Source organism: Scatophagus argus, chromosome 18 (assembly GCF_020382885.2).
Source record: "Scatophagus argus isolate fScaArg1 chromosome 18, fScaArg1.pri, whole genome shotgun sequence".
NCBI lineage: Eukaryota > Metazoa > Chordata > Actinopteri > Scatophagidae > Scatophagus > Scatophagus argus.
The window spans coordinates 1614328-1630806 of record NC_058510.1 but is presented as its reverse complement, the minus strand read 5'-3'; the positions used below and the strand labels follow the sequence as shown (position 1 = coordinate 1630806).

General features: G+C 46.3%; 2 protein-coding genes across 3 annotated transcripts; one reads left to right on the top strand and one right to left on the bottom strand.

Moving 5' to 3' along the window:
- Window positions 1-41: 41 nt before the first annotated feature.
- nsmaf (neutral sphingomyelinase (N-SMase) activation associated factor) lies at window positions 42-12330 on the bottom strand. Its single transcript, XM_046370732.1, has 32 exons — window positions 12293-12330; window positions 11462-11602; window positions 9567-9659; window positions 8788-8866; window positions 8188-8249; window positions 7885-7921; window positions 7593-7643; window positions 7440-7511; window positions 7285-7332; window positions 7042-7094; window positions 6803-6932; window positions 6638-6709; window positions 6448-6556; window positions 6093-6269; window positions 5795-5874; window positions 5588-5678; window positions 5438-5501; window positions 5174-5225; window positions 4950-5070; window positions 4269-4400; window positions 4144-4186; window positions 3893-4059; window positions 3682-3793; window positions 3243-3301; window positions 3086-3153; window positions 2939-3006; window positions 2724-2847; window positions 2540-2623; window positions 1804-1954; window positions 1306-1408; window positions 1000-1109; window positions 42-600 (listed from the first exon to the last, which is right to left on the bottom strand). The coding sequence occupies exons 1-32, from the start codon at window positions 12313-12315 to the stop codon at window positions 506-508; spliced, it is 2871 nt and encodes a 956-aa protein (XP_046226688.1). The 5' UTR covers window positions 12316-12330; the 3' UTR covers window positions 42-505.
- A 13-nt stretch (window positions 12331-12343) lies between these two features.
- LOC124049289 (transmembrane protein 241) lies at window positions 12344-16461 on the top strand. Of its 2 annotated transcripts, none has more exons than XM_046370735.1 (15): window positions 12344-12537; window positions 13077-13123; window positions 13628-13705; window positions 13791-13872; window positions 13968-14045; window positions 14218-14243; window positions 14395-14446; window positions 14542-14590; window positions 14867-14912; window positions 15062-15097; window positions 15525-15559; window positions 15707-15776; window positions 15862-15955; window positions 16067-16157; window positions 16275-16461. In XM_046370735.1, exons 1-15 carry the CDS (start codon window positions 12466-12468, stop codon window positions 16403-16405), a joined length of 987 nt encoding a protein of 328 aa, XP_046226691.1. In that variant the 5' UTR covers window positions 12344-12465; the 3' UTR covers window positions 16406-16461. The 2 variants fall into 2 exon arrangements, with proteins under 2 accessions (XP_046226691.1, XP_046226692.1); XM_046370736.1 differs by having other exon boundaries at window positions 12347-12537; window positions 16093-16157.
- The last annotated feature ends 18 nt before the right edge of the window (window positions 16462-16479 follow it).

The following is a 16479-nucleotide window of genomic DNA, read 5'->3' as shown; positions in this document are numbered from 1 at the left end:
TGATCTGTGAGGGACAACAGAAGGCGACAGAAGAGACAAAGACGTTTACAGGTGGGTGTTATTTGGTATCGACGACACCTGAGCAGCCCGTAGCTGCAGACACTTTAAAGTCCACAGAATAAAACGCACACAGAAACATCATCACTAATTTAAAAAGGAAAAAAAAAGTGTAACATGATAGATCACAAATAATACTTGGAGAAAGAAACAAGCTGAAAACAGAAAAACAAGGCGTGAACCTCAGCTTCCTGTTGCCATGCACAAAACTGCAATTGGACATTTTCTCTCAATATGCAGACGGATGTGAGCGTAGCCGACCTTTGGTTTGGACTGAGAACTGCTGAGAGACTAAAGCGATGTCCTCCAGCCGCTCTGGGACACGTTTACAGCACGTTAACTGAGTTCAGAGTCAGACAGCCGGGTGCTGCGGTCCGTAGGATACTTGACCGGGACCGTCCGGGTCCTTCGCTGCACCGGGAGCTGACGGGTGTGCAGAAACGGCCGTTCAGTTCTGGACCTTCCAGAAGATGGTCTGCCTGTCCTCGCCGCCGGTGATCACTGTGGTGCACAACTCGTTCATCCACATGGCCGTGACGGCACCTGCACAACAACCCACACACTCAAGAATCAACTGCTCATCGAGCTTTGCTACAGAGTAATAACTGGTAAGGACATCATTTACAAATGCATTCATGAATTCAGAAACAACTGAGTTCACTGCAGATTTTATCCACGATTTCTTTTGTATATTCCTTTAAGAATTCTTTTCTCAGTTAAAAGATCAAATCATGAATTAGTTAGTACATGTTGTTAATTCCTATTTGTTCTGCTCAGTTCTGTTACACGATTCATTTGTTTAAAGGCATAAACACACCAAGTGATTCTGAACAAGCAAAGCGGATTGTTGAGTTAAATTATTTTCGTACGTTTAAAGCTTTAAAGCTGCTGCTGAACACAGGAAACAAAAACGTTTACGTAGCGTTTGTGTGAAGCCCCCACCTGAGTGTGCAGGGATCCTCCTGGTGATGGTGCTGCTGAGCAGATCCCACAGCAGGAGGTCACCGGACCGTCCTCCACACAGCACCGAGTTCCCGTCCCAGCAGAAACACCTGCAGCCACAACAGACTTTGAACCTCCAGCATCAGTCAGCAGGTTGACTCTGAATCCATTTGTCTCCCGTTAAGAGTTCACGTATCAAATTTAAGGCTCTGTAAGAATAAATGTTCTGCCAGCTGCTCTGAACACTACTTTTATCTCATTTCAGAAGGAATCCTGCACAATCTTAAAATAAGATTTAGACCAAACCTCTGCTCCTCCTCGGCTTTCACCGATGAGATCACCATCCCCGTCTGGACGTCAGTAACCTTCATACAAGAGTCGGCGCCGACGCTGAGGACGTGTCGGCTGTCTGAGGGTGCAGAGACCACAGTCCGTCAGGGATACATGCAAAGTCCACATCTCTGGAAGTTTGTCAAGCTGATTTAATTATTCAAATTCAGCTCGGAAATGATGTCAGCGTTTCTAAAAGCCTGAGAAGGCTGCTGCATAAACAAAGCTTATCGTTTTCATTATGGCGACAGGAACCAAGTCCAAGACCAGCTATTGTACAGCACTGCATTACTGTCCTGTAGTGTTCAGCTTAAAGTGGTTTGTAGGTGCGTCAAGGACTAAGCAGAAACTTTTCCTGTGTTGACCCCTGAAGGCAACATTTCTGCTGCACCAACTGAAAGCCAACCGTGAGGCTGCGAACAGGACTGGTTATGTTTCTCAGAAGGTCTAACCCAGGGCTTACGGCTCACGTACCGGGACTGAAGGCCGTCTGGTGGATCGTCCCGGTGTGGCAGTGGACTTGCTGCAGTGTCGTGTAGCTGCCGCTGTCCCAGATGGTGACGGCGCCGTCTTTACAGCCCGACACCAGCAGAGTCCCCGCCGGGCTCAGGCTGATGGTGTTCACCTGTACGTGGGAGGAGGAGGAGCAGGAGGAGCAGGAGGAGGAGGAGGAGGAGCAGGAGGAGCAGCAGGAGGAGGAGGAGGAGGAGGAGGAGGAGGAGGAGGAGGAGGAGGAGGAGGAGGAGACGTGCCGTCAGTGAGGAGGAGGAGCAGGAGGAGGAGGAAACGTGCCGTCAGTGAGCCGTCAACACATAAAATCCATATTTTCTGCTATGCAGTGATGGCTTCAGATACCAACCCAAATTAATCTCATACAGAAGGAGAACAAGTTTAATTTAACAACTTAATTTAATTAATTTTTTAAGAGGGTTTTAAAACTCTTTTGTGTATTCGTTAAGTTTTATTTAATACAACATTAAAACATGCACACACTCTCAACAACACAGAACACCAGAAAATAAACTGACAATAAATTTTTGTTCAGTTTTTACGCCTCTGGCTGGTGGCAGCCATGTTGTGTTTCAGGCTGTCTGTCACCTTTTCAAGAACTGATGTGGGGGGTCAAAGGTCGCCGTGAGCTCGTCTTAGCCACAACTCAAGCACTACTTATGATTCTGAGTAGGACTTAAATAATGTAAAATAAACTCACCCCGGCATCGTGTTCCAGCTCAGCCAGCAAGTCAAACTGGGATCTCTTGTGGCTGGACGAGCTGCCAGCAGCGCACTGCCAGACCTGTGGGACAAACAACATCACCTCTCAGTCAGACCACCACATCTGCCTGCATCTGTGTGGACGTCACAGGACAGCATCGTCTCACTGAAGGACTTTTCACCTTGACGGTGGAGTCCCAGGACGCCGTGTACAGCCGGCCATCAAACCAACACATTTCGCTGACGGCGTCGTCGTGACCCATCAGAGTGTCCTGCCGCCTGCCGTATGGGATGGAGTAGAAATAACTGAGGGAGGAGAAACATGGAGGTCAGTGTGTGTGTGAGAGTGAGTGTGTGTGTGTGTGTGTGTGTGTGTGTGTGTGCGCGCTGTACATACACGTTGTTGTCCCATGAAGAACACACCACAGTTTTACCATCTGCCAGCATCAAACAGGACGACAGGGCCTGGAAAACAGTCGTGTGATTGGTCGCTCAGACAGCGTCAGAGGCGGGCAGAGATGGTGAAGTGAACGCAGCTGCTTACCATGTTGGAGAAAGACATGCTCCTCTGGAAGTCCTTCAGCTCTCTGGAGAACATTTTCAGCGTGGAGTCTGGAACAAAGAGCGATACAGCTGATGAGTACGACTCTTTTAGACATTTTGGAGCTGAATGGCGCTCGCTGTGCAGGTATTTTGCAGACCTTGTGATGTGGAGAAAACAGCGGCTCCATCTCGAGTCACAGCGACGCCCGTCACGGCCCTGCACATCCAGCACAGAGCACAACAATAAATGTGAGGTTAACGCGGCACCCACACAGAAAGCAAAGACAAGACTGAGACGGACGTGAGGACTTTGAAAAACTCGATGAGCGCACTGAGCAGCCACATGAGGACACGTTTCGTGCTGTTTCGTCCTGGTTTGTGTTTCTGAACTGGAGGAAGTCGTTTAACGCGTCTTCTGCTGTCACTACATTTAAATAAGAGGCTATTTTCCAAACTCGGCTGCCTGGCACCTCACACATTTGCATGAACTTCCTCATATTTGAAGCAGAGCTTTTATTTGAGTCCTAACGGTCTGAACGTGCAACATCATCGCTGCGTTAGTCACGCAGTCGGCCGCATGCCTCCTCACTCACTCACTCTTTATGGATCTTGTGGCTGGAGACGGGTTTCAGATTTCCCATGTTGGACCAGGCGAACTTCCTGCTCTCCTCAGTCAGGTCCTCGAAGGACGAGTCCTCGCTCTGAGAGGCTGCACAAACAACCATTATGTACCATTATGACACAATCACGCTGTCAGAGGTTTGCGGAAACCATCACGCCTACAGCCTCGTCAGGTGTGTGTGCGTACCTGGAGACAGCTCACTGACAGGTGAGTTGATGCTGGAGCTTCGAGTCATGTTGTGAAACCTGGGGGTGATCCTCTGCGGGTGGGGGCTGGTGAACAGCTGTTTGGGCGTCTGGCCGAACTCCAGGATCTGCGTCAGCATGGCGATTCGCTGGTCGGGGTCCTCGATGCTGCCGCACAGAAACGCAAAGTCAGTCAGGCGGCGTCGTGTCAGATGTGTTCAGTAATGGTGTGCGAGTGGCTTTCTGTGATACCTGTCGCAGTCGATGCCTCCTTCGTACGTCAGCGGGTGGAACACTGAAAGACGAGCACATGAAAACGTCAGTCTGCGTCCAGCCCGCGTGGGTCTGATGGCGGGAAGAGCAGCTGGTTGTTTTACCGTTATGGGCTGCGACAGCCTCGCCGCCTCTCTGTTTGAAGCCAAACACCAAGTCGATCCACTCGTGAAGGTGCTCCGACACAAACTGACTCTCCAGCGCCGCCCTGTGCTTCTGAAGGAAATCGCTGCTGTCTGCAGTCATTACAGACGAGACACAAGAAGACATGAAGCAGCGCGTTGGACAGGACACCTGGGTCCAGTCCGCATTCACACCCAGGCTGGTAACCACAAGCCACATTCTTAAAAATCACATTCAAACACTTTGCAGGAATCCCCCCAAATTCTAAGACCCAACACGACACGGCTTCAAGTCAGGGTTAATCCCTCTGAGGACTTTAATCACTCGAACCGGACACAAAGAGAGGCTCGATGGCCTGTCCTCAGGTGTCTCACAGGCGAGCTGGTCTTTAATGTTACTGTTAGAGATGCAGACAGCATGCAGACATCCTGCTTTTCACAACATTTAACTGACTACTTAAGTTACTTTGCAGACTGCTGCTGCTGGGGAGCCGAGGTTTCTTTTAAGTTTACTTTTAGTATTTTGTCAAAAGGTTCACTGCTCTTTAAAAGGGTGTACGTGCCCTTTAATACTGTTGCATCATCATGACATCAGTGGCAATAAACGCTCTCAATAACATCATTTATCGTGTTTTTTTTTCATCACAGTCAACAGGAAGTCACCTGAGGCCCACGGCGGGAGGACGACGTCTCCGACTAAGGTTCCGTTCTGCTTTCTGCCCAAATCGAGACTCAGTTTGTTTTCCAGAAAGCCGCCGTCGCTGCCGTAAAACTCCGGGATCAGCTGACACGCACAAGAACGACAACAAGCCGTGAAACACGTGAGCACAAATCTGACAGTCCGAGATGTTCGGCGACTCACGACAAACACAAGAGTCTCGCTTTACCTCTTTGAAGTCGGTGGCTCCCTCCAAACAGTTTTTCCATGTTTCTCCAATGCTGGAAGACACAAGACACAAACACACGTCCATTAATACAAACGCACAAAATCCTACTTTCAATCAATTTCTCGCCAAAAACCTTTAGCATTATCACTTGTTAATAAAAATTTTGATTGTGTCTCATACTTTTCAGTTTTGTTGTTCTGACTTTTCCCGCTCCAGTAAAAGACCAATAAAATTTTCCTCACTGATTAGCGACTGGTGATGTACCTGTTGAACATGCGATCTGCGTGGTCGTAGCGGCCGTTCTGGAGACACAGCATGTGTTCCGGAGCTGCAGGGGACAAAACGGGATTAAGAAAACATCAAACGCGTCTTCATTCTGTTCATCAGTTTGTCTGCCGCTGCGGCGCGACGTACCGACTCTGACCAGGTAAAACAGGACGTATCCCGGAGACGAGTAGTGACTGCCGTACATGAAGGGAGGTTCGGGCATTGCTCTGTAGCGAGCCTGTGGACAGGAGGACCTTAGTGAGGACCTGACTGGAGACACTGAGACAAACAATACGAGGCAAACGCTCGACTGAACTACAGACGGGAATCCACAGACACCAGGTTGAAACCCACCAGCAGCCTGTCCAGTCGCTCTTTGTTGAGGGCTCCCACTGGTTTGCTCAGGTCTCTGAACGTGGCAGCGTTAGTCAAATCTGAGAAAACACAAACACACCATGAGAGGTCTGCAATACGAGGATCTGTGGTTCCAGTCAGACCACATACGATGTCTTTTCACACTGGTGACTGGTCAGGTGAGGTACGGATGGGTTAGGAAAACCAGGATTTACTCAGGCCTCAGCCACGAGAACAACTGGGTGGTGCTAAACGTGCATCTCTGCAGGTTTCTGTGATCTGGTCTCTGTGGACCCACCCAACTGCGGGCTGCTGTAGTCCTCGAGGACCCAGGGGAAGACGGGGTACTGGGAGAGATCGTTGCAGCTGCGGTCCGCCAGGTTGTTGAGGTGAAGCAGATACTGGTAGTTGCTCAGATGGCCGCGCTGCCACTGCAGCATGTAACTCTCTGCCGTGTGCTCCATCATGTGGTTCTCTGGGCATCAACGACAAACGTGGTAAAGTTAGTCACGTCTCTCAGCACCGGTTTCTAAAGACTGAATGCCAATATGTTGGCTCAGTGCCGATTTTCAAACCCAAACGGCCCAGCACTGGCTGAGCGTCGGCCTGGTGCGTCAGGGCCCTGATTCACCACCGCCTTCCAGTCTTCTCACCCAAGAAAGTGGCGATGTAGTAGTAGACCTCATCTCTGTCCGCCGTGTTGTAGAACTTCAGGTAGATGTCAGAGCAGAAATCGTTCTCAGTGCAGAACACCTCGAGACCCTGCGTGAGCACAGACGAGTGAACAAACACGTCTCATTATCCAATCACGTCCTTCTGTAGTTACCTGCTAGCTGTACTCACCAGTGGCCTGAGTCCATGCCGCCTTTTGTAGATCCTCCTGACTCTGTGCAGTTTGATTTGAATCACCTGCTCCTGAAAGTCGTAGAAAAACGATTTATTCACCTCTGCTGAACAAGTGACCCGGCTGACGGCTCTCAGCGTGTCCACTCAGATTTGGCGGCTCACCGGGTATCCGTTGAGGGGCTGGAAGTAGAGGCATTCGTCGGTAATGCAGACGTGGCCGGGATTGGACACCAGAGGCAGGACCATCTCGGCCGCGCACTCCATGTGAGGCTTCTCAGCTACGCTCTGAAAGCTTGACAGCAGATTCCCAACACCGTCTTACCAAGCAGCTCTTGTTTTAATCAGTGAAATGTGAACCAAGTGAAGCTAAGATAAACGACTTCCGTTTGACATCAACGTACCAGTTTTTGTCAAAGGACGACCTCGCCAATCGAGACTGCAAATTGGCAGCAATCTAGAAAGACACGAGAATGTGTGTTTTACGGTGGATGATTACATGATGACCACGAGATCATGTATTTACAGGTGGATCACAAGCTAACCACTGTATCAGAGCGTGTTGATGCTGCGTCTGTTAAGTCAACGTAAGCAGTTTGTCTTCGTGATATCATTCGTAGAGACCCGCCGCGTGCTCAGTCACTCACCATAGCAGTCTGATCTCCAAGCTTCTCCAGACAGGAAGCCCTGTGAAGCTGTGAAATCCACCAAAGTCAAAACTCAACCTGAGCACAACGACACCAACACTCAACAGAACAGCGTCTAACGTCTCCAGACGGTCTTCTGACTACCGGCTACGCACCTGAAGTAACGTCTGAACGACATCTTCTGTTTTACTCCAAACTTCCAGCTGAAAAGTGATTTTCTTTGCCCCCTGAGACAAGATGAGGAAAGTGTTTGAATTGAATAAATGAGTAAATCATGTCTTTCCTGCATTCAGATGACGCTGACTCACCCTTTCATTTCTGTAAGGTGCGATGACGTTGCTTTCTTTGATGTAAATGACCTGAAATCAAAGTGAAAATGAAATTTTTGCATTTACTTAAAAAAAAAAACAAAAACAAAATTAAACCCTGCTGGAACAATTAAAGACAAATTCTTGGAAGATCAACATGCCAATAAAAAAACTATCTGTACGGTTACAAGTTTAATTAAAGAGTTTAGTCTAGACCTGCTCTAATTGGAAAGTGTCATGGGATAACTTTTGTTGTGAATTAGCACAATACAAATAAATTACGACAACACACCTGCACACATGATATAAGAATGGCAGATGGCCGAGGCCTATGGAGGAAACACAACAAAACGTTAAAACACCAAAAGACGTCACTGCAGTCCATAAGATTTAAAGGAGCAGTTTAAACCAACACTAAAGTTAAATTAAAACAGTGACATCAGAGTTAGCACATCAGACAGTATTTCTCAGTAATTTGCTCCGAGCATCCTGAGTGTTCACGTGTCACTTTGAAGTCACCAAACCGGTTTGACGAACTAAACAAACATCAGCAGGTGAACCGAACGTGTAACACTGGAGATGAAACTGTGCTCACTCGTTGAAAGGGTTGTTCTCCTTCTCCACAAACTCAATCTTCTTACAGTCTCGAAGAGGAATCTGCAGAAACAGAAACAAAACGTGTAACATCTGCCAAAAACATGCAAAACCGCGAGCAGCGACGACGCCACGAAATCCGTCAATGCGGTTTTGTTAGCGTCAGATTTAGTCATTACGGATTAGTTTTACAAGGTCTTTAAAAAGACAGTGCAGTTCGAGGCTGGATTACAAAAGGGAAATGAAGGAGGCCTCGTTGGAACGGCTAACGGTTAGCTTCCCGACAAAAGAAAGTAAGTCTCTCACAGGTGGAGATGAGAGATGCTTAACGTTAACATTAACTTCTACAGCAGGTCAGCTTTCTCTACATATGAACATACATACAGTATGCAGTTTGTTTCCAGTAAACGTTAGATATCACCTTTATTTTTCACTTCGGACAACTTTATGACACGCTGCATCTGCCTGAACACAAGGATTTCCCGCCATGGACGAGCATTGATGTCAACACCTGAGCAGTTCTGTTAAAAATCTGTTTTGTCAGTCGCTCTTCGGTGGACAAGAATTAAATGACATATACAAAAATATTAGTCAAACAAACCTTTAAAATTGGTTCTGCAAGATCATCTGGATCAAATATGACAGACCTGGAACAGACCTTGAATGAGCCTCTGATTTTTCTGGAAGGAAAACAAGTAAAGTTAGCTTGTTAGCACTGGTAACCATTAGCCCCTCCCATTAAATATGAATATTAGAATAGAACAGAATATTAAGACCACAATGAAGAATAATATTTAACCGGATATATTAATGAAGATTCTGTGCAACAAGGAAACAGATATAATATAAAGAAATAAAGTTGGCAAGAAGAAATGCTGATTAAAAGCTAGCTCTGTCGAAAAACAAAGCTTCTCTTCTCCCAAGCCAGGATGAAACCAAACACTTTACTCATCCAGAATCACCTAACTTATCAGGTGCAATAACTTTTGTTTTATACAGCTCTCGTCTTGTTTAGTGCTGTAAAACAATCCTGCAGATTTCCCGGCTAATCTGACGTCGTAGCTAACAGCGCGTCCTGACAGAGACAATAAAACTCAGTCCTCTGAATGAGCTTCCTCTCACAGGTTTGGGCCTTTTGTTTAGCCTGCTCAAGCCTCCATAACAGGGTAAGATGATGTTTGAACAGCTGCTTCTTCCACAAACACCTGATGAGCACATTAACCGTGTTTACGTGCTTATTCTAAAGTTTTATTCACTACTGAGTTTAAAAGCAACAGGATTCTCACAGATCACGACAGGAAGGTTGATGGTTCACAGACCACGTTCACAACCTGAGTGCATCTCGGACGTTACGAGCTGCAGGTGAAGCATTTCTTTTACCTCTCCTTTTCCTTTTTGGAACTGCTTGTGACGTGGTACGCAGTGTGCTGCTCAAAATAACATTCCTCCAAATCCAGCAGCAGGAGGGAAAACCTGGACGAAAAACAACAACAGAAGGAAGTGTGAGATAACGTGGGACAGACGGACTCTTCACCGGCCGTGGTTACAGTCGCCGCTCTTGTTTCATAGGCAGGTATTTGATCAATGTGACGTTGGGTTTGGCGTTTCTCATCGCATTCAAGGAAGTTAACATTCTGGGTAATGCAGGCACCAGATTTGGCGAGGAAGAAGGCTGAATGGAATCAACGGGGACTGGATGTGCACCCTCAGGGTTTGTAAACCGTCTTGAGGCTCACAGTCCTGAACCGATGGAGGACTCTCGACACGTGCAAAGCCACGTTGGCTCACGCAGCAGTTAAACCGGCATGTAACGTCAATAACGATCAGGGTGAAAACACACACACTCCAAATTATTATTCATAACTTCAATCCCATGTGAATTTAGCTAAAACGTTCAGGGTCAATGGAGTTAAGAGATGTGCCTTTAAAAGTAAACATGTAACCATAGCTGTTTCCTGTACTAAATGTCAAAGCTGCGTGTCTACTGCACTGGATCTTCAGGTTTGACCTCCTGTTGTCTTTGACAACTTGATTTTATAAATGTCATCAGACGCCAACTTGCAAACAAGTATTGGTGTAACGCCAGCCAAATACATCCTGAACATATTACATATTACAGATCTTTGACACATCTCCACTTCCTCCCATGGTACTAAAATGAACCAGAATATCCTGGATATGAGTGCCGTCTTGTTCTGGTGATGTCATGTGGAGCCAGAGCCTGTGCATTTGGCATCCATCTTTACATACTGTCAATGAGTAAGACCAAGAAGCCAAAAGCTAATTTCCCAAAGTAGTCATTAATGACTGTAAAATAGTCCAGTTTTACTGAAATTACATTTCCTGTGAGCCTATTTGCCTCATGTCTTTCGTGTACATCCCCATTGGAGGAGCAGCCTTGTAGCCTCTCGTCCATTACATCGTCCTCAGTCAGTGCTTTAGTTGTTTACGCCACACAAACAACATCCTCCTTCCATCAGATCTCCTCCCTCATAAAGACCGAGCTGTGCTACGTAAGACACTGCACAGGACATCTTCTGTCAGACCCACCTATAAACTGATTAACACTTCAGGGTCATTTCACGCACACGTATCTCTGCTTTCTGGTGAGAGGGACTTAAAGCCACATTACTTCTTAACAGTAAAGGATGAGCTCTGCTCAAGAATACCAACATCATACGGCACATTGCAAAGGTACAGCAAGCAGAAGTTCACTACTGACAAGACTCAAGCAGAGGAGAAGAAAGCACTCATTGAAGAGAGAGAGGTGGCTCCTGTGGGACATACACCACATGTATAATTCAATAGGATGCCACTTTCAGCGCGTGTGCACGATGACATTATGGTGCATCATGCGCTGCAAACTGTGATATATGATACTCATATCAGCTGCTGCTCCAGTCAGTCACAACGAGCCTCGACCGAACTTTTTCAGGTTATACAAAGGTTTAAAACAGCTTTTGTGTGTTGTTCTTCACACACACACACAGAAAGATATCAGCCTGCTGTATTTCCAATGCATTATCAATGGGCAGACTTTGTGCCGCTCTTGGCCGGGCACCCCCACCGCCTCCTGCCTTCCATAGCAAGAGTGCATCACACAGCTGACAGTGGAGCTCTCATTAGCTGAGTGGCCCAGCAGGACGTTATGAGATTCACCCTCAGCCGAGGAAAACCGCGCTGCTGCTGCCGCGGAGCTCCGACTGAGCCGAAGTGACCTGAACGCGTCAGTCTGACAAAATGTTGGCTTAACGACGAGGCGGCGCGGCGCTCACCTTTCTTTAGGTCGCTCTTGCGTCTTTAAAAAAGCCATGACTGCACACCATCCTCTTCGGAAACTGAGCCCAGACCAGTCAGAGCTCAACAAACACGGAAACTCTGTGGACACCACGTGACCGACCCGCAGACCGACGATCCTGTAACAAAGCACATGAGAGAGGGCTCACTCTGACTCTATTTCGGGATACCGAATGTGTCGTAAAATAGCCTTAGCTCAGACTGAGGCTATGTTATCAAAAACAAAATCACACGGTGTTTACGTGTTGGAAGCGAAGCCAAGCGGATATCTTTAAGTTGTTTATTCGCTTCTAACACTTCAACTACCACACAAAAGACACGATGTTCTTTTTCATGGGGAAAATTCTAAGACGTGCTTGCATCACATCTGATGTTTCTTTAAGTTAAGCTATCTAAAAATAGCTCGTTTTGTCCAGCAGCAAGTCAAAACATCCCAAAACTATACAAATACATACACTTATGCTTTTCAAAGTGAGACAATGACAGCATGTGACTATTTTTGATCATGAGTTTCTTACACTCTTTAAATAAAAGGTACAATTCTCAGCAGGTGGGGTCCCTGCAGCCCTGGAGTCAGTTTAGGGGTCCTACGTATTTAACATGCTATATAAAAAGCTTAATAGTATTATTAGACTGATAGCAAGCAACTGTTTGACTCATATTTGATGACTTAACCACCACTGTGACGTCACACAGATCGTGGGGTACAGTAAGACCAGCACAGATTCTCTTTACTTTAACCTTAATACATGAAGAAAAACCTACCATAACACGTTTTGGCTGTATTTGTTGTCGCTCAGAAAACGTACCAGTGAACGATCCTGCCAAACATAGACGATCTTTGCCCTCCTGGACGTCGTGACGTGTCACCTGAGGGAAGTTTCCGATTGTTGAAGTGTTTGGAACAGGCGACATGAATGGGCTGTAGTTCTCATGTCCTGTTGGGAATCATGTCCCTGCTGCGCGGTGCCGGCGGCTCAACATGCAGTGGAGACGACACGTCGCCGGCCTCGCTTTTAGCGTCGTTTTCGTCGTATCGTGTTTCACAAACAAGGTGAGAAGATTGGAACCAGGTGCTTAACTCGAGCTAAAACGAGTCGGATGACGCGGTAACTTTCATCCTACGATTTAACATTAAACCCCTTCAGTAGATCTTCTTGTATTTTATTTCGCAGCAGGAAACTGCAGTGTGACCCAGCATTAAAACCAGCACTGAACATGAATTTGAATTGTTATTACGTATCAGGCGCGAACCCAACGACGCAGCACGAACAACCAAAAGTCAACTCTTACTTTGGTAGAAAGCAGCTGCAGGAAATGGACACGAACGGGTTGTAAAGACGTCGTGCTGTTGGGTGTACAGTACGCCGAATCGATGAGCGAATGAGATCAATAACAGCACATTAACTGATGTATCATTAAAGTGAAGTGCTGCTGCAGACGGTCAGGGACCAACTGAATTGGCAGAAGTTTGAGTTTGGTTCCACTGATGCAGCGTCTCCCGGTGTCACACTGACGAGCTGCCACGCTGCTTTGCTTATGATCAGCCCACAGCCTGAAATGTGTGTGTTTTTATTCTTTTTCTTTTCCCAGTTTGTCCTGTCGGTGTTAAAATTCACATATCCAACATTATTTCAAGGGTGAGTAGTCTTCATTCACAGGATGTGAAGGGCGACAGAGGTACAAGTACTCAGATCTTGTATTTAAGTAAAAGTACCAAAACCATTTCTTGAAAGTAAAAGTACCCACTATGCAGAATGTTAGTCATATTATTGGATTATAATTACTGATTTTTCTCCTCCTAATCTTAATCTATAATATCACACCATCATTAATTTGCTGATTGTATTTTGTATTATCATTGTAAACCTGCAAAGTAACTAAACTTGTCAAACAATAAAGTAGTAACAGTTAAAAATACAATATTTGCCCCTGAATTATAAGGATACCTCAAAACTGTACTTGACTTTTCACAGAAGGTCAAACATACTTCATGAAAAGTCTTTGATTTATTTATTGTCATTTAAAAAATGAGCTAAATAAATCGTTTTGAATGAGAATGCTGATTAATGTTACGCCAATGACAAACACGTGATGAGGTTCAGACTCCACACCCAGAAAAGCTGCCGTTTGTGTTCACTCAGATGGCAGACGCTCATCGGCGGCGTCCTCCTCCTGCTCTCCGGGAAGCTGGGATGGGTGGAGATGAGCCGCATCACCAGGTGCGTTTCATGTACACCTTCAGAGCTCACATTACTGTTTTCACTGGCAGTCAGCAGAGGTCTGATCGATGGGTTCGTCTTACAGGTGGGCTGCTCTATCCTGGCTGCCAGGCTCCCTCCTGTTTGTAGGCAACATATATGCTGGTTCCAGGGCCTTGTCACGCATAGTACGTCCTCTGTAAGCTGCAAACGTCCCTGAATGATCTAGAGGTCTGTTGCCTTGCGCAGCGTAACATCACAGTTCTTCCTTCTCCCCGTGCAGGACATTCCCTTCTTCTTCACCCTTCAGAACTCCTCTCATGCTGTTAGTTACATAATCCTGAAGGTCGTCCATAAAGAGGTAAGAGTCTGCGCCGCCTGCTGTATGTGAGCTTATGCAGTCCCTTCCTTTGGAATATGAAGTACAAAGGAGGCGCCGCTGCTCCGCGACCTCCAACAGTCGCATCTTGTACGAGCTTTAACCAGCACCACGACGCATCTCGATGTGTAAAAATCTTTGTTTTCATCGGCAGAAGGAGCAATACCTGAAACACATCAGGTTTGTGATCCTTTTTCCTTAGCCTGGATGGATCTTTGTATCCAGATGTTGACATTTTTGGCAGTATTACAGTACGAGGAAATACACTGCATTTCTCAGAGAAGAATTATTGCTGCTAACACGGTGACATCTTTAAATGTGCTTCTTGTAGCTTATGTTTCATGCTGCTCTCAGCCATCAACCTGCCCTTCTGTGACCCTCAGGTGCTCATTTCAATCAAATAATTATAATTACTGTACGTGGGAGGACGAATACAACAAATCAGTTTACATGCGTTTGGCGTTTCTTTCTTTTGCAGTTTGACTATAGTGGCTACATGTGGGCTGCCGGTCATCTGTTCTGTCTCGGTAAGACCAAGAACACACAGACAGACAGCTTCACAAAGAGAAGAGCAGCGGGCCCACGTTTGAGCCTTGAGGGACACCACAGATAATTTAAAGAAACAATCGGTGGGAGGTTTAAGAGCGTGGGATGCGACAAAAGCCGGTACATGATAGATTAGAATGATGAAAGACGGCAAAGGTTGTATTTAAGATGATCATCATCAACGTGGACATTAAGCATCAGACTCATCAGGATCAGTTTTCATCCTAAAAATGATTATCTTATTTTTTCCCCCTCAGGTGCTTACAGGGTGTTTCAAGTTCACCACAAAACCAGTAATTTGAGGTAAGTTTTCTAAGCCGTGCAGCAGAAAAGATAAGAAGCCATTTTTCAACTTCAGCCTGTTAGACCTCACTGAACCAAATGAATTAATGCTGCACGCTGTCACACGGCAGCAGTTCACTGAAGACGCTTTTTGTCTTGTTTTATCGCAGTGACCTTGAACAGCAGTGCATTAACTACTTGTTCAGGTAAGAATAAGTAATTCTGATACATAAGCACATTAAGGATGGAACTGATTTGACGAGGTTCAGCGATCTGACGTTTTAAACAAAACGAGTGCGTATTTATGTCTTTGTTTTGAGAAGTCAACTGTTTCTGAGACGGTTTTATAAAACTGTCACCACGACTTCATGCGACACACAAATGGTCACAGTTGTTGAATCAATCTGCTGTTTAGAAAAGCCATAATTAAGCTGCGTGATAAATATAAATGATAGCTCACTTGCTGGCAGTATTCTGAGTAAACACTCATCACGTTTAATGAGGAGATTTGTTTGTGCAGTGATGGGATTTAATTTAATCTTTTATGTCACAGGACTGTTTGAGCACAAACAGCAGTGCAGCTTCAGGTGTTATCGGTGACTAATTTCAGCTTTTCCTGCCTTTTTGTCACAGTGTGCTGCTGCTGGGCCTCGCCGCTCACCCGACAGGTAGGCGAGCCGGGTTCATGTCGGGGTTCACGTCGGGATAGCAAACGTTGCAGCAGTCCGGTGTACACCTTGTTCCTCTTCATGTGATCAGAGGTGTGCGCTTGTACCTTGTGTTCGGGTCTTTATCGGGTCCTTGTCCCTGTGCAGGTGACCTCATGGGTGCCTTGGAGTTCCCCTCCCTGAAATCCCACACATTTCATTACGGCTGCTGTGCCAGGTGAGGGCTCACGCCGAATAACGTCACCGCTTTTAACTTCATTGTTTCCGGCGTTCGCCTCACGCCTCCTCGTGTCTCGTTTCAGCGCCCTGCTGGGGTTTTTGTTGCTGTTGGCCACAGCCAAACTGAGAAGTGGATTTTCGCTGGAGCACTTTGGGGTCTGGATTTTTGTGTCTAAGGTGACTGTCATGTTTTTATATATTAGTATTCACAATCCACGCCATCAAAAGACTGAAATGGAATTAGTAAAACGATTATCTGACACCGATTGATTGAGTGAACGGTCGCAGATTATTCCACTCCGGTCTCCCTGCAGGTTTCTGCCATGTTCCTCTCCCCGTTTATCTTCTACATGGACATTAATGTTCCAGCTCTGCTTTGGTAAGTCCGTCACCTGCCTATTGAGGGACTGTTTTTAGTTTATCCTCCTCACCTCCCACCGGAACCAGACGGGTCACGTTCAAAGCGCTCATGGTTGGTCGTGTTGTTTGCTTCCAGTGTGGTCATCAGTCACGTTGGGGAGGCCCTGCTGGTGTATTCTGAGAGAGAATCTCAGCCGTGATGAGACTGAACCGTCACTTCAGTGTCTTCTACAAGTGTTTTTTGTACCTTCTTTGTGTCTTTTCTAATCTGCGCTCTGATAATCTTCTGACCAAATAAACTGATGTTTGTGTGCTCTTATTAATTCAGCAAACCAAAGTGA